The sequence below is a fragment of the Galdieria sulphuraria genome (genome assembly GCF_000341285.1).
Source record: "Galdieria sulphuraria unplaced genomic scaffold scaf_31, whole genome shotgun sequence".
Taxonomy (NCBI): Eukaryota; Rhodophyta; class Bangiophyceae; order Galdieriales; family Galdieriaceae; genus Galdieria; species Galdieria sulphuraria.
In genome coordinates, this window is record NW_005178444.1 from 131871 (window position 1) to 154069 (window position 22199).

The 22199-nt window shown below is 38.5% G+C and overlaps 15 protein-coding genes across 19 annotated transcripts; 6 read left to right on the forward strand and 9 right to left on the reverse strand.

Annotated features, from left to right (window-relative positions):
* Positions 1-1650, reverse strand: Gasu_37370 (ABC transporter, sulfate transport, ATP-binding protein). Its single transcript, XM_005705312.1, has 2 exons — positions 377-1650; positions 1-323 (listed from the first exon to the last, which is right to left on the reverse strand). Exons 1-2 carry the CDS (start codon positions 1622-1624, stop codon positions 120-122), a joined length of 1452 nt encoding a protein of 483 aa, XP_005705369.1. The 5' UTR covers positions 1625-1650; the 3' UTR covers positions 1-119.
* A 10-nt stretch (positions 1651-1660) lies between these two features.
* Positions 1661-2657, forward strand: Gasu_37380 (beta-1,4-N-acetylglucosaminyltransferase). The gene has a single exon (XM_005705313.1). It carries the CDS (start codon positions 1675-1677, stop codon positions 2464-2466), a length of 792 nt encoding a protein of 263 aa, XP_005705370.1. The 5' UTR covers positions 1661-1674; the 3' UTR covers positions 2467-2657.
* Positions 2658-2665: 8 nt separating this feature from the next.
* Positions 2666-4240, reverse strand: Gasu_37390 (glycine-rich RNA binding protein). 2 transcript variants are annotated; one of them, XM_005705314.1, is made up of 3 exons: positions 3978-4220; positions 3581-3682; positions 2666-3526 (listed from the first exon to the last, which is right to left on the reverse strand). In XM_005705314.1, the coding sequence occupies exons 1-3, from the start codon at positions 4086-4088 to the stop codon at positions 3290-3292; spliced, it is 450 nt and encodes a 149-aa protein (XP_005705371.1). In that variant the 5' UTR covers positions 4089-4220; the 3' UTR covers positions 2666-3289. The 2 variants fall into 2 exon arrangements, with proteins under 2 accessions (XP_005705371.1, XP_005705372.1); XM_005705315.1 differs by having other exon boundaries at positions 2666-4240.
* A 440-nt stretch (positions 4241-4680) lies between these two features.
* Gasu_37400 (translation initiation factor eIF-2 gamma subunit) lies at positions 4681-6731 on the forward strand. 2 transcript variants are annotated; one of them, XM_005705317.1, is made up of 7 exons: positions 4681-4876; positions 4929-5108; positions 5155-5757; positions 5817-5999; positions 6049-6162; positions 6210-6338; positions 6390-6731. In XM_005705317.1, exons 1-7 carry the CDS (start codon positions 4802-4804, stop codon positions 6495-6497), a joined length of 1392 nt encoding a protein of 463 aa, XP_005705374.1. In that variant the 5' UTR covers positions 4681-4801; the 3' UTR covers positions 6498-6731. The 2 variants fall into 2 exon arrangements, with proteins under 2 accessions (XP_005705374.1, XP_005705373.1); XM_005705316.1 differs by having other exon boundaries at positions 6390-6601.
* On the reverse strand, positions 6606-9230 carry Gasu_37410 (carboxyl-terminal processing protease). 2 transcript variants are annotated; one of them, XM_005705319.1, is made up of 10 exons: positions 8692-9230; positions 8429-8641; positions 8200-8376; positions 7973-8149; positions 7680-7742; positions 7436-7626; positions 7233-7382; positions 7019-7184; positions 6784-6959; positions 6606-6728 (listed from the first exon to the last, which is right to left on the reverse strand). In XM_005705319.1, the coding sequence occupies exons 1-10, from the start codon at positions 9203-9205 to the stop codon at positions 6654-6656; spliced, it is 1902 nt and encodes a 633-aa protein (XP_005705376.1). In that variant the 5' UTR covers positions 9206-9230; the 3' UTR covers positions 6606-6653. The 2 variants fall into 2 exon arrangements, with proteins under 2 accessions (XP_005705376.1, XP_005705375.1); XM_005705318.1 differs by lacking the exon at positions 6606-6728 and having other exon boundaries at positions 6736-6959.
* Positions 9231-9235: 5 nt separating this feature from the next.
* On the reverse strand, positions 9236-10170 carry Gasu_37420 (acylglycerol lipase). Its single transcript, XM_005705320.1, has one exon. It carries the CDS (start codon positions 10153-10155, stop codon positions 9289-9291), a length of 867 nt encoding a protein of 288 aa, XP_005705377.1. The 5' UTR covers positions 10156-10170; the 3' UTR covers positions 9236-9288.
* Positions 10171-10175: 5 nt separating this feature from the next.
* Gasu_37430 (magnesium-protoporphyrin O-methyltransferase) lies at positions 10176-11410 on the reverse strand. Its single transcript, XM_005705321.1, has 6 exons — positions 11200-11410; positions 11017-11154; positions 10796-10972; positions 10586-10744; positions 10437-10541; positions 10176-10377 (listed from the first exon to the last, which is right to left on the reverse strand). The coding sequence occupies exons 1-6, from the start codon at positions 11383-11385 to the stop codon at positions 10261-10263; spliced, it is 882 nt and encodes a 293-aa protein (XP_005705378.1). The 5' UTR covers positions 11386-11410; the 3' UTR covers positions 10176-10260.
* An 8-nt stretch (positions 11411-11418) lies between these two features.
* Positions 11419-12070, reverse strand: Gasu_37440 (SNAP receptor/ protein transporter). Its single transcript, XM_005705322.1, has 2 exons — positions 11830-12070; positions 11419-11779 (listed from the first exon to the last, which is right to left on the reverse strand). The coding sequence occupies exons 1-2, from the start codon at positions 12058-12060 to the stop codon at positions 11570-11572; spliced, it is 441 nt and encodes a 146-aa protein (XP_005705379.1). The 5' UTR covers positions 12061-12070; the 3' UTR covers positions 11419-11569.
* A 10-nt stretch (positions 12071-12080) lies between these two features.
* On the forward strand, positions 12081-13301 carry Gasu_37450 (zinc knuckle (CCHC-type) family protein). Its single transcript, XM_005705323.1, has one exon. It carries the CDS (start codon positions 12189-12191, stop codon positions 13251-13253), a length of 1065 nt encoding a protein of 354 aa, XP_005705380.1. The 5' UTR covers positions 12081-12188; the 3' UTR covers positions 13254-13301.
* A 39-nt stretch (positions 13302-13340) lies between these two features.
* On the forward strand, positions 13341-14479 carry Gasu_37460 (uncharacterized protein). The gene has a single exon (XM_005705324.1). It carries the CDS (start codon positions 13407-13409, stop codon positions 14406-14408), a length of 1002 nt encoding a protein of 333 aa, XP_005705381.1. The 5' UTR covers positions 13341-13406; the 3' UTR covers positions 14409-14479.
* Positions 14480-14485: 6 nt separating this feature from the next.
* On the reverse strand, positions 14486-15680 carry Gasu_37470 (20S proteasome subunit beta 2). The gene is made up of 7 exons (XM_005705325.1): positions 15567-15680; positions 15432-15521; positions 15228-15381; positions 15020-15177; positions 14827-14968; positions 14662-14781; positions 14486-14609 (listed from the first exon to the last, which is right to left on the reverse strand). Exons 1-7 carry the CDS (start codon positions 15638-15640, stop codon positions 14520-14522), a joined length of 828 nt encoding a protein of 275 aa, XP_005705382.1. The 5' UTR covers positions 15641-15680; the 3' UTR covers positions 14486-14519.
* Positions 15681-15865: 185 nt separating this feature from the next.
* On the reverse strand, positions 15866-17590 carry Gasu_37480 (tubulin). Its single transcript, XM_005705326.1, has one exon. The coding sequence runs from the start codon at positions 17356-17358 to the stop codon at positions 16021-16023; it is 1338 nt and encodes a 445-aa protein (XP_005705383.1). The 5' UTR covers positions 17359-17590; the 3' UTR covers positions 15866-16020.
* Positions 17591-17625: 35 nt separating this feature from the next.
* On the reverse strand, positions 17626-19430 carry Gasu_37490 (AAA-type ATPase). The gene is made up of 9 exons (XM_005705327.1): positions 19131-19430; positions 18982-19080; positions 18860-18934; positions 18611-18800; positions 18419-18562; positions 18149-18369; positions 17991-18096; positions 17844-17942; positions 17626-17792 (listed from the first exon to the last, which is right to left on the reverse strand). Exons 1-9 carry the CDS (start codon positions 19281-19283, stop codon positions 17659-17661), a joined length of 1221 nt encoding a protein of 406 aa, XP_005705384.1. The 5' UTR covers positions 19284-19430; the 3' UTR covers positions 17626-17658.
* Positions 19431-19480: 50 nt separating this feature from the next.
* Gasu_37500 (hypothetical protein) lies at positions 19481-21307 on the forward strand. Of its 2 annotated transcripts, XM_005705328.1 has the most exons (5): positions 19481-20118; positions 20183-20348; positions 20400-20598; positions 20670-20763; positions 20812-21307. In XM_005705328.1, the coding sequence occupies exons 1-5, from the start codon at positions 19607-19609 to the stop codon at positions 20948-20950; spliced, it is 1110 nt and encodes a 369-aa protein (XP_005705385.1). In that variant the 5' UTR covers positions 19481-19606; the 3' UTR covers positions 20951-21307. The 2 variants fall into 2 exon arrangements, with proteins under 2 accessions (XP_005705385.1, XP_005705386.1); XM_005705329.1 differs by having other exon boundaries at positions 20670-21307.
* Positions 21308-21310: 3 nt separating this feature from the next.
* On the forward strand, positions 21311-22191 carry Gasu_37510 (uncharacterized protein). The gene is made up of 3 exons (XM_005705330.1): positions 21311-21435; positions 21484-21769; positions 21824-22191. The coding sequence occupies exons 1-3, from the start codon at positions 21357-21359 to the stop codon at positions 22041-22043; spliced, it is 585 nt and encodes a 194-aa protein (XP_005705387.1). The 5' UTR covers positions 21311-21356; the 3' UTR covers positions 22044-22191.
* Positions 22192-22199: the final 8 nt, after the last annotated feature.

The following is a 22199-nucleotide window of genomic DNA, read 5'->3' on the forward strand; positions in this document are numbered from 1 at the left end:
AGCTATTCAGGTTCTTTTATCGTTCCATTTTGAATAGCATCCAAGTTGCTTTATTGAATATTTCGCATTGGTTACTCTTAAAAGTTCTTGAGTTTGAAGGGCGATAGAGAAAAGCCAACCTAAATGCTATAGTCATCTTCTACTTGATACAATGTCTTTTCCGGAAACCGAATATAGACTGTTTGACCCCGAGAGAGGTTTAACTTTTCAAACGTTGTCTTCGTCAAGTGTGCTTGTAAGACTTGTCCGTCTGATAATTCGACATCCACATTGACCTGCCAACCAAGAAATACAATACTTACTACCGTTGCTTCCGTAGTGAACTGTGAAAACGTTGAACAAAACGCTTCAACCTCATAACAATGTGAATACTTACTAAACTTGGAGCTGAGTCAATTTGAATGTCATGTGGTCGCAACATAAAAGTTTCAGGTGTTCGTTGGGACCGAAATTTTTGTGTGTTTTCCAAGTCAAGCAAAGTATTCTCTCCTAAAGCTCTACTTCTCTTTAACACGTTGACGTCCCCCATAAAACTCATTACAAAAGGTGTTTGTGGACTATCGTACACTTCCGATGGAGTTCCTACTTGTTCCACGCGACCCCGATTCATAACCACTAAAGTAGAAGCAACTTCCAAAGCTTCTAACTGGTCATGCGTCACAAAAATAGTTGTCACTCCGACTTCCTCATGGAGTCTTCTAAGCCATGCACGTAATCCTCTACGCACTTTTGCATCCAAAGCAGCGAAAGGTTCATCCAATAATAACACACTAGGATCTGGAGCTAAAGAACGTGCTAAAGCAACACGTTGTCGTTGTCCTCCAGAAATTTGGGAAGGATATCGATGACCTAAACCAGACAACTGCATCAAATCCAACAATTCTGCAACCTTCTTTTTACGAGTGTTTTTATCGACTCCTCTTATTTTTAATCCAAATTCGATGTTTTGTTCCACTGTCATATGACGAAAAAGAGCATAGTGTTGGAATACAAAACCTATTCTTCTATCCTGCACACGAATATTAGTAGCATCCTCATCACCAAAAAGTATCTGACCCGTATCGCAAGTCTCTAGACCGGCGATGATACGTAAAAGTGTGGATTTTCCCGAACCAGAAGGACCGACAAGTGCAACCAAAGCGCCTGCTTCCAAGTCCAGATTGATATCTCTCAATGCAACAAAGCTCTCACTACCTTCACCAAAAGTTTTGTGAAGATGTCTTATTTTGATAGGTACACTTGATACTTGACGACTGGAATATCTTTTTGAACGTGTAGCACCGCTTTGATCGCGCCATTCAACCGAATCTCCGTCGGTACTCGTCACAGAAGAATCCACGCTTTCACTACGCGGTATTATTGAGCGTAGAAATCGAAAGAATATATTTCCTAATCCTCGAGGGTTCTTCTTTGCTTCTTCTAAAGTCATCGTCCAATCACCACCAAAGCAGATTCGAAACGGTATTTGACGCGTCTTTCCCAAAAACAGTCCCGTATTGCGATGCCTTTTCTTGTTCCTGCTTCCATTAATACGACAATTTTCAGTCTCTATATCAACAGTCTGTTGTGGTTTAATCTTATTCGTATAAAACGTAGCGTTGAGACTCAAATAACCGAGTTGCATAAGTCTACCGCCCCAAAAAAAATGTTCTCTCACACAGAGGATTCAAAAGAATGATAGGATTGTTATTCCTATTGTTTGGCATTATTTTTGGGATCCTATTGCTTTGGAGTATTTATGAGGAGCAATGTAGTATAAAAACTTATCGTCAAAACTTGTCTACCAATAAGAATTGGACAAGTTGGCATAAACGGGATTTTGAACGGTTGAAAAGTCAGAGTTGTATCGTTGAAAAGAGAAAGTATTCGTTGATGGTTGTGTTGGGTTCAGGTGGACATACTGCAGAAATGGTACAAATTCTTCGAACTTTTGGTCAAAACATATTTTCCACTCGTTTTATTGGTCAAGACGATAGTCTATCTTTTGTGGAGAAAACTTGTCAATTCTTGTACATCGTTGCCTCCAGTGACCACCATAGCGTGGACAAGATAAGTTGTCTCCACGAAAGAGATGGAGCCATGGCTTTGTTTCCTTATCAGATACTATGGATCCCACGATCGAGACACGTTGGTCAGTCCTATTTTTCTTCCCTATTTACCACCATCTATTCATTTGTGGTATCCAGTTGGAAGTTGTGGTTGTGCGAGCAACCAGATGTTCTGGTATGTAACGGTCCTGGTACTTGTGTCCCTGTTGTTTTTATTATGTTCTTTCGAAACGTGTTTTACAACTTGGCACAGCGAAAGAGACGCACCCGAATCGTTTTTATAGAAAGCATAGCTAGAGTACGCAGCCTATCGTTGAGTGGCAGAGTTTTGTATCCTTTTGTACATCGGTTTCTCGTACAATGGCCTGATATGATGGACAAATATCCACTTGTGGAATATGTTGGACTGTGCTTGTAATCTCTTGGAAGTGTATGTCAACACAATGTCAAGGAGCCTCTTTTGTCTACTAAGGGAAAAGATCACATGTTCATCCCATCATCATCCATCCTTTGTCGGATAAAAAAAGAAACTGGGAAAGAATAGATTGTCTCAACAAAATAAATATATTGCAGCTGTTGATGCCCAGAAGTAAAGAGAAAAAACGTGCTTTGAGAAGAATTTATCAGTACCAAAAGCACTTTGGATTTCAAGAACCCTTTGAAATTTTGATGGACGGTACTTTTCTTTATCAGACACTTTTTAGGAAGCTAGTGATCAAGGAACTTGTGCAAAGCATATTTGGCAAACGTCAAGTGAAGTGTTTGGTGACAAACTGTATTCGTAGCGAATTGAAAGCTCTTGGAGAGAGTCATCGTGGTGCAGCGTTGCTTGCTAAACGGTTACAAGTCTTGCCCTGTCAGCACGAAAGTCAACAACCAATGAACACGGACGCGTCCAAGTGTATCGAGAGCATCATAAGACAGAAGAAAAAGATTTTTGTTGCAACTTGTGATAAAAGGCTAATACACTTTTGTAGGAAACAAAACCACATTCCAGTATTGTATATCACCAGTAGAAATACTTTGCATCTTGAGAAACCTGTACCGAGTCAAGCATCGACGGAAGGAGACTAACTAAAAATAAAAAGCATATTCTTAAAAAAGAAATTTTTACTCGGCTTTAAAGTGCGTGTATAGCGAAACAAAAGCAATACTCCAAGCAAAGCTCTACTATGAAACGAACAATAAAGAGTCAACGAGACTAACAACAAACACTTAAGCAACTGAAACAAAATGCAACTTCATTCAAAGTCTTCGCGACGACGGAAACCTCCACTGCGACCACCTCTACCACCATGTCCATGTCCATTATCTCTCCTTTCATAGTCCCTTCTGCGGTCAAAGTCACGCCTCTCATAAGGGCCAGAACGAAAACCACCGTAACGTCCACGACCACCACGACGAGAGAAATCCCCTCCACCTTCTCGTTGTTCACGGGACATTGCTTTGTTCACACGGATGGTGCGTCCTTGCATATCCTATCCGTTGTCAGAACGAAAAAATACTCCATAGACACAAACAACACGACTTACCTGACCATCCAAAGCTGCAATGCATTCCTCTACCGAAGAGCCTTCTGCATAGGATACAAATCCAAATCCACGTGAACGACCAGTTTCACGTTCCACGACAACCTTCCCATAGCAGAAACAAAGACACAATTGTAAGCACTCAATAATAACAATAACTTTGGAGTACACTAGTCAACCCAATTGCAGTTCCTCACACTATTTTCGAGGGTTCCCAACCGTGAAAAAGGACCAAAATATACAAACTACACTTGGCAACTCTACTACCCTCTACACTCTGTGGGACTTTGTCAAATGGCACAAGTTGTATTAAAAAGACCAGTAAAAGGAACCTCGAGAATGGGTGCAGGACGTTAGGGAGCCAAGTTTAACCCAAAACAAAAGGAACACGGATATTCACCCTTGCATCTACAACTTCTCCGTACTTGGAAAAGGTTTCACGAAGGTCATCTTCACCAACTGACCAGGGGAGACCACCCACAAAAACTCTGTTATCTTCAACTGCTGCCATTACACACAAATGGTATACGACAAACTACCGACTCTGACCAGGTGACCAACAAAGAACAATCCAACTCGGCGGAAATGAGACACTGTGGGATATTTATAGTTCTGTAATCATGAGGGTGCGAAAAGAATGATCCAATGGGGAATCTTTGGTTTTCTCTTTTCAGTAACTTGAACAACAAGCTATATATACTTTGGATACTTTTTCTTTTCTACTCGACCCATGTAGGTTTTTTCTGTGATATGTTACAATAGGAACATTCCGAATTGTTTCAACGTCAGACCATTCAGAATGTTCGTCGAATAACCCGAATGGAAATCCACTTGTTGACAAGTAGAATAGAACATCACTTTTCAAACACAAATGAGAGTTATAAGCAATGACTTTGTTTACAAAGTTATTTTTTAAATCTATTTTGTAATACATGTTCAAAATACCTCCCTATGTAATATTCAATGGCTTTTTATCAATATGAATATTCTTGAGTTTTATTTCACATCATGACTTTGTTAGTCTTCTCCTATTTTGAGTATAAAATATTTTTACAAACCCTGTCTTGAGCATATCGACCAATATGATTGGAATGAGATGTATTGGTTACCATTTCTCACAAGTTTCATAGTATTTCCAATACAACTCTCTTCACGATTATTGTTGTTGGTTGATTATTTCACCGTCCACGATTTTTTGTGTTTGAGGTATTCACTTCAATAGATATGACAGAAAACGGTCTAGCCAAGCAAGACTTGAGTACTTTGGACGTGAAAAAGCTAACTCCTTTGACACCAGAAGTAAGTATTTGTGGAAGGGACTATAGATGTATTGATCGAATCTAATGACAAGGTCATTTCACGTCAAGCCACTATCAATATTGGAACCATAGGCCATGTCGCTCATGGAAAGAGTACAGTAGTCAAAGCAATATCAGGAGTTCAAACTGTACGTTTTAAAAACGAACTAGAGAGGAATATTACTATAAAACTTGGGTACGCCAACGCCAAACTATACAAGTGTGAAAATCCAGTAAGGAATAACTTGACTGATTGGAAGTGTCTCTTACTTTGTATAGGATTGTCCCCGACCTGAGTGTTATAAAGCTTATTCGTCTAACAAAGAAGATGAACCTCCCTGTGAAAGACCAGGTTGTGGTAGTCGTATGAAGTTATTGAGACACGTTTCGTTCGTCGATTGTCCTGGACACGACATTCTTATGGCAACTATGTTGAATGGAGCTGCAGTTATGGATGCAGCTTTGTTGTTGATTGCTGGCAACGAAACTTGTCCTCAACCTCAAACATCGGAACACTTGGCAGCTGTAGAAATAATGAAGTTGAGAAATATTATTATTTTGCAGAACAAGATAGACTTGGTGAGAGAAACTGCGGCGGAAGCACAGTATCAAGAAATACAAAACTTTATTCAAGGAACGGTAGCACAAGATGCTCCAGTCATTCCTATTTCAGCCCAGTTGAAGTACAATATCGACGTTGTTGTAGAATATCTCATTAAAAAAGTTCCAGTTCCTATAAGAGATTTCCAAAGTAGTCCTCGAATGATCATTATTCGTTCATTTGATGTGAATCGTCCTGGAGAAGAAGTGAAAGATTTGAAAGGAGGTGTTGCTGGAGGCTCCATTATGCAAGGAGTTTTACGAGTAGGAGATAAGATTGAGGTTCGGTTGATTGCGATGTTTGCTTTGTCAGGTTGCTAATGGAATGTGTCTGTATTTAGATTCGTCCAGGGATTCCTTCTAAAGATGAAAATGGCAATTTGATATGTATTCCTATTATTTCTGTCATTCATTCGATGAATGCGGAATCCAATTCACTTCAGTATGCTGTTCCTGGAGGTCTTATTGGAGTTGGAACCACGATTGATCCCACCTTAACTAGAGCTGACCGTCTTGTTGGTCAGGTAAGTGATAGAAACTGTGATGTAGTTGTTGGGATGTTTAGTTTTGTAGGTGTTGGGTTCTTTTGGAGGATTGCCTGATGTGTATTGTGAATTGGAAGTCAATTTCTTTCTGTTGAGAAGACTATTAGGTGTGAAAGTAGACGGTCAAGGCAAATTAGCCAAGGTAATTAGTTGATCTTAGTATGGGTCTTATTCCAATAACTTGTAAAGGTTCAAAAATTGGCTAAAGGAGAAGTATTGATGTTGAATATTGGTTCTACGAGTACTGGAGGAAGAGTATTAGCAGTCAAAGGAGATTTAGCAAAGCTTTCATTGACTAGTCCTGTATGCACACAAGTGGTAAGTATTTTATTGAGATTGTTATTGTGTAGTTGTGTTGAGTATGTAAAGGATGAAAAAATTGCGCTTTCAAGAAGAGTTGAAAGACATTGGCGTCTTATTGGTTGGGGTCAAATACGTTCGGGAGTAACAGTTCCTATTCAAAATGCTGAACTATAAAATAATTTTCTCCCAACAAAGCGAGTTGGTTTCTGATAGAAAAGAAATATAATAATAAATGGTCGCTACTTGGAAATGATATTTATAGGAAAGTAGTATGCACACTCGCTTTCAACACTCCCACTTCTTCAACCAACCCCCAAAAACTCCCTTATTCTATACAGCAGCCTTTTTGTTTTGAGGAGATAATAACTTTGCATAAAGTATTCCATCCGATATTACTTGCTTTGTCTATACATCATATCTTAGTATGCCATTCTATCTACAACCCAAATGTTGCACTTACCTGCAAAATCTCTTCATCTCTTAATAGACCAGCCATAATACGTGCGGAATCCGGTTGAAAACGTGCACGAATGGAATCTTCCAAATCATGACGAATAGTATGATCGAAATGTTCCAACTCATTTTCCATTTCAAGCTTCAATGAATCGGCAACTTTTTCTAGATTTTTGCTGGTTTCTAATATATCACATCATATTCCTCTTCATGTAACATCCTCCTATATTCTTCCTACTTACCTCGATAACCTTGTTGCTCCAAGTCACTTCGAAGAGAGGCCAAAGGTTCCTCAAAACGTGAAGCCATGGAAAAGCTACCTGAAGCAATCTGGTCCTTGACATAATTTTTAAACTTTCTATATAATGCATCATCTACATGAAAGTTGGAATGGATTCCTTCCGGATGCTTTGACAATTTCAACCTTCCATCCACCATATGGAGTATGTTTCTTACCTTGGCAGCATAGTCATTTGCAAAATAGAACAACAAACCTTGTTGATGTAATAAGCGTCTCCACTCATGAATAGGAGTTTCTTCCCATTGGATATCGGGTTCTATTCCACCACTATCGAAAACAGAACGTCCATTTTTGGTTTTGAATATCTAAAAACATTGCATGAGAGATATGCACAACTATGAAAATTGCTATGATTGACCTTTCTTTCATTTTGATCAATAACTGTGATTTTTAACTTTTCATGATCCAATGAATAACTCGATGACTGAATACAACGACCACTTGGAGTATAATATTTCCCAACGGTATACTTCAATGCTGTTTGAAAGGGAAGCTGATCTACATTTTGCACAAGGCCCTTTCCAAATGTCTGAGAACCAAATACAACTCCTGCCATATTCTTCTTTGAGAACAATTCAATAACCTAATACAATACGACTTACCTAAATCGTTATCTTGAATAGCACCTGCTACAATTTCGGCAGCCGATGCAGTACGACTATTGACTAGAACACCTAAACGAGTATTGGGCGATAACAACGGCTAATAGGTAGAATACATATATATATATATACATATATATAAGAGAAGACTTTATAAGAATAACACAACTTGCCATTCTTCTACTCTGATAATGTTTTTCTTGAAGAAGACGCCCCTTTACAGATACTATTGTAGAATCTATTTTCACAAGTGAAAAAGTAATTTATCCATCTAATATAACTATAATACTAACCTTTAGGCACAAATAATTCAGAAACATCGATAGCAGAAGATAGCAATCCACCTGGATTATCACGAAGATCCAATACGAGAGATTTTAGTTGACCACTTTTTTGTAACTCTTGGATAGCATTTCGAACTTGAGTACAGGCGTTGGAAGAAAACGATTGTAAACGAATATAACCAACACCTTCACAAGACACATTCTTTACGTGTACTTGAGATAATGGGAATGCTTACCATCTTGTTGGTTTCCAATAAAGCCATATGCAGGTACATCAGATACTCGAATAAGTTGTCTCGTCAAGGTAACATCAAAAGGTTCGGATATTCCTGGTCTTAAAACACGAACAGTCACTTTGGTCCCGGCATCTCCACGAAGAAGTTGTGTCATTCCTTCTAAATCTTGTCCAACAACTACCCAACTATCTGAATATTCATGAAACGAGAGATAATATCTTTCACTTACCTGAATGACCATCTACTTGAAGTAATCTATCACCTGGACGCAAACCAGCATCGAAAGCATAGCGCTCAAAAGAGGAAATAATAATGATTTGATCCTTATCTCGAATATCTTTAGCAATAACAAGTCCAACTCCACCGTAACGACCCATTGCTTTGACGTTCATTTCTTGTGCTTCTATATGGTTTTCAAATTGAGTATAAGGATCCAAAGAACCTAAGATACAGTTGTCCCTTATTCAGTTTCAATCCAAATGATACTATTACCTAGCATTGCGTTGACTCCCGTTTCGAATAGCTTATCTACATCTACCTTTTCAACATAGGCACGTTGGATATCTTCTAAAATGATATTGAAGAGAGCGACTTTTTGTTCCAAAGGATCCCAATCTCCATAAGAAGGTGCTCTCGTCAATGTGATGACAACCACCAAAAATAAAGTTGAAGTCAGAATAGCAATATTCTTGGGAATTATCAAAGGTTGGCTCATAAAAGTTGACCATAAAGTCTGTAAACGTTGTGCATAAGATATCAACGGGTTTTTGGGTGAGACCTTGGTTTGTTCACAAGTTTTATGACTGGAATGAGTAGAGTTGGGTGGACTATCATCAGGGTGTTGACAACAAAAAGGGTAAAATAATAACAAACGCTTCTTCTTGACTACAAAGAGCCTTATCGAATGGTTATATTGTCTTTTGAATAATAAGTGACGAGAGCAGAATAGTGTTGCTCGAAAATAGTTTTGATTCACAAAAGCTTCCTTCCATCCTTGTTCAACCATTCTATTCAGAAACAAAAATGGAAAGAATAATCATCAATTCCTTATTATGTTTTATGTATTCCTTAAAAAAGAGATTTTCTCTCTTAACAACGTTCTTCCATCCACTGCAAGAATTGTTGTCGGACTGACTCTTTTCCAGGTTCATGATGAAGAATATGCCATCTTCCTTCCAATAAAACTACTTTCTTATCACTACTTGCTACCTTATCAAAAAAGCTTTGCATTCCTTTGGGATCCACTAAAGTATCCTCTGAGCCATAATACATAATGAATGGAACTGAAAACAGAGTGGCCTTTTCTGACAACTCATCGTACGTTTTCATAAATTGCTCACCAACTCGAGCTCTCAACTTGCCATGATAATTGAGTTCATCATTATCCCAACTCTTCTGTAACTCTGGAAACTTTTCATTCTTGGGAAGTCGCAATACAGGTAAAGTGGGATACCATGTAGATACAATACCTGATAATGGTCTTAATATTCGACCCATCACACCAAACTGATTACTAGCTTGAGATACTGCAGGACTAATTAGAACGGCACCACGTAACAGTGACTCGTATTTCAAACCCAACAATATCGAAACCAAACTTCCCATAGAACAACCTATAAGGAATAGGGGCTTTTCTTTCAAAACTGGATACTTTTCTTTCGTAATCCACTCCATATACTGATAAGTATCTGCCACCAAAGTATCCATAGAGTTAAAATAGCCTTTGCACTTTCCTTGTGACTTTCCGTGTCCTTGATGATCGTGAGCAAACACCACAAAACCATGTCCATTCAAAAGTTGTGGAATGGAATTTTGATATAGTCTTCGTGCACTATTCTGAGAAGGGTCTGGTTCTAAGTATTCACAAAATGTATTGGAGTGTAAACCATGAATAAGAAATACGCAAGCTTTCGGTTGTATAGTGGAAGCGTCTTTTCCCTGTAAAAAGTCGAGCATCGCAATAGGAATCCAACGATAAGTATGTATATGAAAACCACTTGTTTTACTAATTATATCTTCTTCAGCATAAGAGACAGAACTCATATCTTCAAGTGACATAGTTTATGTTCTGTTTCGTTTTTCCAACTGCACAATTTGACAAAAGTAAAAATTTGTTTTCACCAAATCTTTTCTTATCCATTGCCAACCACGTTGTTGTAAAGAGTCGAGTATGTCTTTCTAATACAATCATTCCAAATATACTCATTTGAAGAATAATATATTGGAGTGTTTCTTACCTCTTCATGTAAATAAGCTCTAGTTGCCTTGCTAGGTCCAGGAAAAAAGTCTCCGATCTTTTTGAGCAATACATAATAGAAGGTTTTAGGTGCAAAAGTAATAATCTTACAATATTGAATATATTCATTGTACAAACTAAGGTACTTACCATTCTCCTCTTAGCCACTCTTGATAACGAATCAAGAAGAGAAACTAATTGAGCATCGGAATAATGGATAAGCACATCTACACATAACACCGTATCAAATGAGCCTTGCAGTTCCAATAAATCTTGGACTTGAAATGATAACGAAGATGGAATAACACCCTAACAACAATAAAAACCCTGAAAATGTTGAAAAGTTCCTCTTGAACTTACCCATTCCTCTTTAGCTCTTTTCTGAGCTTCTTCGATCATAGAATGAGATATGTCTGAAGCAGCTACTCGTGCTCCAAGTTTTGCTAAAGGAATGGCGAGACTACCAACTCCACAACCAGCATCACAAAAAGATTGTTCTGAAATGTTTCCTCCATCTTCTTCTATCCAGCGAAGAATCTGAAAGGCCTTAGTGAAAAAAAATAAAAAGTTTCAAAGCTTACTATATTTACTGTCTGCTGATGACCTCGTCTTATATCTTGTTGGACTCTATTGACTCGTTCAGTTGGGGAATAGATCCTTCTCCAACGTTCAAATCCAACTGTATTGAAATATTCTGTGACCACTTGTTTATCATCCACCTTTCCAAAAAGGATAAGAAAGCTTCTTAAAGAAGTTTGACTTACTGTCATTCGAATATTCTTGTAAAAGGACTTGTATTTGGGAGACTTTACCCTAAAACCTATACCTAATTGACAACTTGAACGACAGTGGATACATCTACGATGCTGGAAAGAGTACGAAAGTGTTGGAATCAACATGGAGCCAAAAAAGCAAAGGTTTCCTTCCATGGCGTGCAAAACAATAATCATCGTCCAACAATCCAATGAAAAGATCGGTAAGAAATATTTTAATGTTCGTTTATAAAATCACATCAACAAAAAACTTGTTTCAATACTATGAAAAGTTACTGCAATAGCACCACAAGGTTGAAAAGATTACTCTCAAATCCCTTCGCAACTTGGTACTTTGAACAGCTGTGCATAATATAAACTTTCAGTTACGTAAAAACAGATAGACAAGTAGAAAGAAAATAAATATAAACAAAATAAGATAACACATATGTCTTCCCGTTCTTTCAGAAACCAATCTTTGGAGACGGTTAACTGTACCACTCAAAAGTTCTCCCACAGAGTCGAAAGAGGTCGTCATATTGCCCAAAAACTGATTTTGGGAGTTTACTTCTTGACCTATCTGAAGTGCAATCTGAAAGAATGCTTTTATTGAGAGTTTTCACGCACACAGAGACAACCTACGTCCTTAAGAGAACCCACTTTTCCATGTAGTTGGTCCCACGCTTGATTGTTCTCTTGTTCAAATAACTGCTCTGCTTGGTCTCTACCCGTAGAATTACTACTTGCGTTTCTAGTATTGTTGTTTCCAAATAACAACTGTCTATTGCGTCGTTGTTCTTCCATAGGATTATTGACTCGTGACAATTTTCTCATATCCCACAAGTCTCTCCAAATATCGATGTGTGTATTCATTCTTACTTACTTCGTGGTGGGACAAGTAAAGGTGAGTTTTGTGTTTTGTTTTCATTGGTTTGGAGAGTATATGAGATGTGAAAGTTGACTTTTCAGAATATTTATGAAAAGACTGGTTTGAAATAGTTATGAGTATTGTGGAAGAGAGTGAATATGAACATATAACTAGCCCAGAGAGTGGTAGAGATGAAGAGAGTATTGAACAAGATACTGCCACTGTAGAAAGAGTTTCTCATAAGGAAGATAGTGAATATTTGCAAGATAGTTTGGAAAGGATAGTAGAGGGATTCTCGGAAGGTAAAAGTGAGGAGTGTTTAGACACTAAAAACGAAGAAAACTATTCCGCGAACGGAAAGAATAACTGTGATAGTCGTACTGACAGAGATTTATTATTAGATAAGGTGGAATGTAGTCCAGAAAAGTGTAAAAGAAAAGCAAGGGAGGAAAAGGAGGAATGGACAGACGGTGGGATCAAGGAACACTTGTGCAAGAAAATGTGTCCTTTAGTTGCCAATCAAGTATGTGAACGTTGTGGAGGGAAGGGTCACTCATCTATTCATTGCACTAGCTCAGAACAATTGGTTTCAACCCATCATTCACAGTATGTTGATACCAGTCGTAAAGAACATTCTTTAGCTTCTGGAAAGCATGAAACTAGAATATGTTATCATTGTGGTAATCAAGGGCATTTGATCAAGGAATGTCCTTATATTTTCGTCTCTTCACCTCGTGTTTTTGTTCCCAGTTATGAAGGTTGGCAAGTTGGTCCATCATGGGTTGGAACCGTTCCTGTTATGCCAGTTCATGTGCCACTTTATCCGCTCACTTCAAGTCCTCAACGTGCGAGAGGAAGTAGAATTCGATGGGAAGGATGGAATCGTTCTCCAACTATGCACTTGGATAGTTGGGCAACATTGAACAATCATTCTGCGTTGACAGAGCATCAACTTGGTGCAGTTGGGGCTTCTTCTTATGCTATGAAGAATAAAGTGAATCATGGCAGATGTTTTCGTTGTGGTAAATATGGACATTGGACGAGGGACTGTCCTGAGAAGCCTGTAGATGCTGCTCCCGATGGTTGTTACAAATGTGGTCAACGTGGTCATTTAGCAAGAGAGTGTACTGCTTGTTATATTTGTTTAAGTTCTGAACATAAGGCAATTCATTGTCCAAAGAACCCTAGAGCTCGATGAAGGAACCTATATTTCATAAACATTGAAAGGTAGAGTTTTTATTCAATCCATAAATATCTGCATATATATATATATATATATATATATAGAATCGTATAGTTTCAATAGTCATAGCCATTTTTCTTTGGATCGGTGGAATCCACGAGTAGCTTCATGTCGTCTGGTTTGCATCCAGTTATACAAGTAGCTCAAGAAAGTGGTGGTGATTTGCTAGAAAGTCCTTTTTGGAGCACCGCAACTAACTCACTATTCTACGTGGATATCGATGGTAAGAAGATTCACCAGTACAAGTTGGATACAGAGAAACATAGGAGTTGGAAAACGAACCAACGAGTTGGTTTTATTTGTCCTGTCTCGTCTAGTCCTCAAGTGGATACTGTTATGGGTGGTCTTGAAGATGGTCTTTATTGGTTGGATTTGTCATCTACAGAAGATTGTGTCGAAGAGCAAATATGGAGCCATAATATGGATACTCATATAGTGCGCTTCAACGATGGAAAGTGTGATAGTAGTGGCCGTCTTTTTGCTGGATTGATGGATTATCAATGGCAAGAAAAGTCATACAGTGAAGCACAAGGAAAGTTTTATTCCTTTGAAAGTTCGCAACGGCTTCGCAAAGCTGATTCCAAGAAACCGGTGAAAAGGAAACAACTCGACAAGATAAAGTCACAAGAAGTTTTATCTAAAATATGTTGCAGCAATGGTCTTACTTGGTTGAGTGACTATCGACATCTTTTTTATATCGACTCTGGAAAATACGAGATCCTTTGTTATCCTTACGACATACAAACGGGCAAAATAGACAAGGACAGTAAACAGACTCTTGTTCGATTGGATAAAAAAGCAAGTGATGAGTTTTTTGTTTTTGATGGAATGTGTTGTGATATACAAGACAAGTTATGGGTAGCGTTATGTGGAGCTGGAGTTGTGTTACAAATCGATGCTGCAACTGGAAAGGAATTGATGAGAATATCGGTTGGTTGTAAATATCCTACTTCGGTATGTTTTGGAGGTCCTCATTTGGATATTCTTTTTGTGACAACTGCCAGAGAAACTATGCTGTCTCCAGGTTTCAACTCTCAGGGTGGTTCTCTTTTCATGTTACAAATTCCTGGTGTAAGAAGCTCTTGCAGTTCATATCCATTCCTGTATTAGAATTCTGAAATGGATAATGTTCAACAATACATATACGAAATAAACAACAAAATAAAAAGTTGGTCCATTACTCAAAGACATATAAAGGAAAGAATAGAGTTTCCTTTATTCTCAATCAACTGCCATAGTCGAACTATTTTCAGGATCTGAAACAAATGGAGTTGGTACAAAAGACCTTTCAAAACGGCTAGATAAAATGCTCTATTCAATAACAGAAACTTAGTCAACCGATAATGAGTTGATAAACACATACCGTCGTTCCTATAGGAAATGAATAGCCTTGTGGTTTCCTGAACTTTCTTTCATTTTCCTTTGCATATCCACGCAAATATTCCGTCTGTCCTCGCGTAATCACACAAAGATCCACGTTACCCTATAAGAGTTAAGTATTTGCAAACACTCATAAGAGAAGACCTACTCCTGAGCCTAAGTCGTTATAAATTCCTGCCGAGATAGCTTCATAGACTAACTTCTCAGCTTCTTCACGTGACATATCGTCCATATATTTTGACTCGAACACAGACATTGCTGCTAACGATCCAGAGCCCATAGTCACAAAGCTAAACAGACAAAATCATTCGCTATAAAACAAACCCAATATGAAAACTTACGGTAGCCTATCAGTTGAGCCATGTGGATAGACGGTGTATAAATGAGGTCCATAAAAGTCAACACCACCCAAAACAAGAGCTGCTGATACATATCCTTGGTACCGAAATAGCATCCTTTTCAATAAAGTGAGAGCTGTAGTCACCCTCGATTCACGACCCTATATCAACGGCATATTAGCAAAAACGACGCTTTCATTGCTCAACTTACAGAATTGAGTCGGTGTAGTTCCAACTGTGAAGAAACAAGCGCTGTTGTGTTTTCGGTATCCGCAGCTGTACCAGCTCCACAACAATAGATATTGGGCGCAATATAATGAATCTTTTCACAATTTTTATCAAAAACTGTAGTATCTGATGTGGCTCTAAAAGGTAATCAATAAAAGTTTCTTGGATAGAAAATAAATAGTCTCACCTTGTATCAGCTCCCAAAACAACTCCATCTCGAAAGACTAACCCAACTATGGTGGTACCTGTCTTTCTTGCGACAGGAACTTGATAACCCCTAGAAAATAGGTAAAACAGAATATTCGATAAACTTAAAACTAACTTTTCCTTTAGTCTTTCATTTCTTTCCAACAAGTCAAACTGAAAGCCACCATCAGCACCGTTAAACTGACTCATATTTCAATTCTATCCAATCCACGATGAGACCATTAAGTTACTTGTAACATATTTCTATTCTTTTAAGTTTGGTTTGAATTGATGGACACTTGGTACGGCTGACTAATTGTAGACAAGATGCTATTACTATCTATCAATCTATAATAAGAGTCCCAGTTGCTGAGTTTCTCAAATTCTCCTGGTACTCTTTTCAATAGTCTAATGGTTCTCATGATGGCGAAGAAGTGTGACAAAGATTTTTACGAGACAGAATCATTTTCAATTGGCTTCCAATGTCAAACACGATTCCATTTCATTCAATATGGGTCAAAGCTATTTATGAGAAAATCCACACAAACAATATCAGGAGAAATAGATTTTACTATTCTGACTCCATTCACTCAATAATCCTCTTCATCACCATCACCATCTTCTCCAAAGTCATCATCTATAGTCGCCTCTTGATATTGTTGATACTCTGACACTAAATCACTCATGTTGCTCTCTGCCTCAGTAAATTCCATTTCATCCATTCCTTCTCCAGTATACCAGTGAAGAAATGCTTTTCGTCGGAACATGGCTGCAAACTGTTCACCAACTCGTTTGAACAACTCCTGAATGGCTGTAGAATTGCCAATAAATGTGGCAGAACGTTGCATTCCCTTTGGAGGAATATCACAAAGAGAACTTTTAATATTGTTAGGTATCCATTCCACAAAGGAAGCGGCATTCTTATTTTGGACAGTCATAAGCTGATCGTCAATTTCGTTGGTAGGCACTTTTCCTCGGAAATATGCTGCTGCAGTAAGATAACGGCCATGTCGAGGGTCACATGCTGCCATCATGTTACGAGAATCAAAGATTTGTTGGCACAAATCAGCCACAGAACTCGACTTGTATTGCTGCGTTCCAGGTGCTGCTAATGGAGCAAATCCAATCATGAAGAAATGTAAACGAGGGAATGGAATAAGATTGGTAGCCAACTTGCGCAAGTCTGCATTCAGCTGTCCTGGGAAACGGAGAGAACAGGTAATACCTGACATCACTGCAGTTACTAACTGATTGAGATCGTTATAGGAAGGATTGTTCATTTTCAAAGTGTTGTGACAAATATTGTAAAGTGCTTCATTATCTATACAGAATACTTCATCTCCATTTTCTACCAACTGATGAACTGAAAGAATACAGTTGTAAGGCTCAACAACAGTGTCGGATACTTTGGGAGAAGGTAATACGGAATACGTTCCCATCATTCGATCGGGATATTCTTCTCTTATTTTGGAAATTAATAAAGTTCCCATTCCCGAACCTGTGCCTCCACCCAACGAATGAGTTACTTGAAAACCTTGCAAACAGTCACAAGCTTCTGCCTCTTTTCGGACGACATCTAAAACTGCATCTACCAATTCGGCACCTTCTGTATAATGACCTTTGGCCCAATTATTTCCTGCACCACTTTGACCGTAGATAAAGTTATCTGGGCGAAACATTTTGCCCAACTTTCCACTTCTTATAGCATCCATAGTTCCTGGTTCCAAGTCCACAAGAACTGCGCGAGGTACATAATGTTTATCGGAAGCTTCTGAATAATATACGTTTATCCTGTCCAATTGAGAGTTGGTATCTCCTACATAGTATCCATCTGGAGAGAGACCATGCTCGTCGCAAATGACTTCCCAGAACTTGGTACCAATTTGATTTCCACACTGTCCGGCTTGAACGTGTACAATTTCACGCATAATTCTTAGCACTTCAATGAGACAAAGATGTATATCCGAAAGGAGTTATTGAACCTACCTTGTCTGTCAATATACTCACACGAAAATCGAAAAATCGAAAGACAGAGACTCTGAAATGACTGCTGGCTAAAACAGAAAGGTTTGTATGAGGTGGCTACGATCCCAGACAAAGAAAGACACGTTGAATTTGAATAAGGCGCGCAATTGAATAAAAAAAAAGAAATGGGACAAATGAGGCGCTGTCTAATGCAATTTTTGGGGGAATTTCACAAAGCCATGTAATCTATTGCGAACGCTTGTTTATTCGCTTTGTTTAAAACTACTAGAATAATCAACTTTAGATTCCAACTTCTTATTATCCGCAATTTTTCGCACTGCCTTCATAAAGTCTTCATGTATAACATAGTCTCTATCCGCACGAAGAGCAAATAAACCTAATACGGCAATAAGAAACTTTCTCTCTATTCAAAACTGTCGATCCTTACCAGCCTCGGTACAAATATTTCGCAAATCAGCCCCATTAAAGCCTTCTGCAAGGCTAACTACTGCTTCGTAATCAATTTCACCTCCCAAATTAAGTTTCTCTAAACATAAAATAAATATTTACTCATAAAAAAACTAGAAATTCTTACTGGAATGAATTCTCAAAATATCCAAACGTCCTTGCTCATTGGGTAGCGGTATTTCTATCTTCCTATCCAATCGACCGGGTCTAAGCAATGCAGGATCTAACACATCCTTTCAATTTAAAGTCAACATATATACTGCTTTTTTCTAAAAATCACATTACTGGACGATTCGTGGCCATTACAAGTTTGACCTTTCCAATTTCATCAAAGCCATCCAGCTGATTTAAGAGTTCCATCAAGGTTCTTTGGATCTCTCGATCTGCTGAAGTTCCTTCCGAAAAACGACGACCACCAATAGCATCAATTTCATCCATAAAGATAATACAAGGTTCGTGTGCCTTTGCATATTGAAACATTTCTCGAATAATACGGGCACTTTCTCCTAAAAAGAATATTAGTTTCATACCAAACACTACAAAACCTATAAAAACCTATATATTTATCAACAATAGCACTCGCTACCACTTTCAGGAAACTACAATCCATATTGGAAGCAATCGCTCTGGCCAATAAGGTCTTCCCAGTTCCTGGTGGCCCATACAATAGTACCCCTTTAGGAGTCTTGATTCCAACTCCTACATATATTCAATAAATAATATCTGAGACTGGAAAGTCTTCATTACGTTGAAATAGTTCAGGATTCGTGAGAGGTAGTTCTACAACTTCTCGAAGTTCTCTCAGCTGCTCCGAAAGACCGCCAACATCTGAATAGGGAACGTGACCAGGATCTTCCGTCAACATATTATACACAAGAGGATCTACCTCTCTAGGGAGTATACGCATAATTGTCAACGTAGTCATATCTAATGAGACCTGAAACAAACAGCCTTCATAAGAGAGAATAGAGAAGCGCAAAACTGAATTTCCCTTACACGTGCTCCTTGTATAAGTTTATCTCTATCAATTTTATTTCTACAGCCAACCACATAACGTGGGCCGCTAGAAGCCTGAAAAGAGTTGTTGACACGAAACTGACTCAGCCAAAGTTACTTACTTTCACAATATACTTTTCTTGATCAATAGCTCGAAGAACTTCACCTATTATTTGACCGACACTTTGCAACGCTTTCAAATCGTCTTCCGTCTTATCAAACTACGAACAAATATGAGACCCACGTCATAAGACCTTAGTCTAACACATACTTGTTGCTTCAGACCTTTAACTTCCTCTCGGAGCCTTCGTACTCTATGTTCAATATCTCTATGTTGCGAAAGTACTCGCTGATACTCTTTAAGTGCATTTGTACGTCGAGTATCTTGTGTTTCAGAGTGCGTATCAACAGCCACAGAAGACATATGAAAATTGATCAATGTCAGATAAGAAGAGAAGTGGCGGGAAGCATCGCTATTCACATAAGCTTTCCAAGAACCAGAATAAGGATGTGGTGAATGAAAACTCGAATAAAAAGCCAACACGGCTTGAAACTTCTTTCAAACACAATTTTTCAACTGATCGTTCCGAGGTTGACCCTTCTCTTGACTTGTACTTTATAGCTAACGACTTGGAAAACTTGGAGTTGTGTGGAGGAAGTTTTCCTCAACTGACGTATACAGACAATATTAAAGAAGAAGTAAACCAATCTTCGACCACAAAGGTTTCAAAGGATGCTTTTGTTGCTATGGATTCGCAAAGTTCTTCGAGAAGTAATAGCTCGGAAGACGAAAGCGAAGCTTCTTCCAGTCAGATTCTAAACCCTATGGAAGCATTGGTAGATTATGAAAGTTCCGACAGTATGGATAGTCTAAGCTCCCATAAAATTCAACAGATGAGTGAAGAGGAAGCTTTGGACTATATTCAGTATTTAAAGCGAAAGATTCAAAGGATTGAACAAGTTTTGCAAGTTCGGTCAGGCTCTAGTTCTTTAAGAGGACAGAAAAAGAATTCAGATTCCAAAAAAAACCTTGGCTCTAAGACTGTTGCTGAAGAGAATTCGGAATATGAAGAGGAAGAAGCTTGTGGAAGAAGTAAATCAAGTAAGCGTTCAAAAAGAAATTCCAAGGAGAGTTCTATTGTTACAAACAATTCGTCACAAGCATTCTTTCAGAGCCATTTAAGGAAACATAGAATTCGTTCTCGTTATAATCTGGTAGACGATGGGTTTGACTACGCCATGAGTCTAACAGCATCCAAGTATGGAAATGTTTTTATCAGACTCTCATAAAGAGTCCTTATTTTTTAAATCTGTCTACTTTAGGAAGCCCAGAAGGAAAAAGCAATCGAATGCTCGTGAGAAAGGCAAACGAGGTTCTGTTTTACGGACTTTTCAGCAAATACGTACTTTTCTCGAAGCAGATTGTGGTAGAACTTATACATTTCCTTCTTTGAGTAGACATGTACGGTTTGCAATACACAGATACGCGGTAGGGTGTCACGTGCATTGATTGCTAGAGAACTTATCCGAGTTGTAACAGGAAGCTTGTGGAATACATAGTCGTAGTCATGGAAGAGAAGGCAAGCGAGCCATTACGCTTACGCGACGATCCCGCTGGAAGATACCTAACGAAGAGATAGAGGACTCAATTTTGGAAGAGATTGGACTAGGAAGCGATACGAAGCAGAAGCAGAAGCAGAAGAAGAAGAATGGAAGCCTTAGAAAGGATTCCCAGAAAGGTAAGAACCCTTTGAGTTTTACTTTGCTTAAAAAGAACACTGACTTGGCTATCTGAATATTACAACCTTAGCAATGGCAGCAGCAACTACTTATTCTGCTCGTGGACGTAAGGAATTGGAAAAATCCTTGGCTGCTACTATAACGGAAGATAATATCGGTCATCGGTGAGCACGAAACGGATATAACTTGGTCACTTTTCTCACTACATTTAGAATGTTGCAAACAATGGGATGGTCAAAAGGCCAAAGTCTTGGACATCCCCATCGTGAAGAAACTGGCTTGAAGCATCCTTTGTCAGTTGTTATTCGACCACCCAGAGCTGGTTTGGGTAGTCGGGAGGAAGAAACTTGAAATAATAGATATATATGTGTGTGTATATACTTAGTGTTTGCAGTAGACTGTAAAGCCATTCCCTCGAAGGTATTCAATCTCCTCGCGAAAAAGATATAGCTATCTTGTTAAATAGCCACACTTCTGACTCCCTTTGTACCACAAAACAGTGGAGCAACTTGTTGAAGAAGTTGAGAAAAATAACGTGTTGATCTCAGTTTTATATTTCGAAGTTACAGAGGACATATGTAATTAATAACCTTGTTTGAATTGTCATCGATAACATTCCAGCAGAGTGTTCGGCACGTGGCATTTCAATTCCATAAAACGGAATTTTCTGGAAGCCCGAAACGTTTCTATAAAAGAACGGTCAAACCCTGTTATCCATTATTGTAATTTGTATTTGAAATTTAGTGTTGCGAAGAACATGGTTGATACGAAACTTCAAGACGGTGCTAGTGCAGCTCTATGGACTTGTAGGTTCTTCCTTTACATAGTTATTCTAGGTAAGGACATTGTAGCCAGTCGTTGTGGTAGATAACTGATTTTTATAGCATTCTCTGCCACTATTGTTGGGCTCGACGGAAGAAAAGGAGATAACATATGGAATGACGCTCTGAACTATAAAGGCAAAATAATTGACTTCTGTGCCTATTCAGCTTCTTCTGTTGTAGAAGGTGGTGACCATGGTGCCTGTAAATATGTCATGGCATTGGCTTCTATTAGTTTGATTCTAGTCTTCTTTCTCTGGTTATTCACATTTGTTGATGCACTTTACCCAGTTCTCACAAAGTTTTGGTTTGTTGAACTTGGAGTTAATGTATTTCAGACACTGTGGTGGTATGTCATTTGAATACTGTTTCTCATTTAGATATTGATTCGAGTAAATAATAGGTTAATTGGTGCCATCGTCGTAACAGTCAAGAGGCCATCGAGTTCAGTTATGGACGCCCTTAGTCTGACGAAAGATATCAATACGATAGAAGGTTTGTCTTGGATTAACTTCGCTTTTAGTTTATTCCTTTGTGGAGTGTCGGTAGTCGACGGTCTGTTGGTTGGGGATCGAACTTCTTCCTCTGGAAAGCAACAAAATACGGGATCCAATAATGCTTAAATGAGGAGTAGTTATCCACTTGAGATAATGTTGATAGTGTGCATGAAGTTGTGTTTTTGTTATCTTGCCTAATAAGGATGTTTCGTCCTTTGTGGCGATGAGTTGGTTTGCATTTGTCGAATAAAGAAATCAATTTGAAAATGGAATGCTATAATG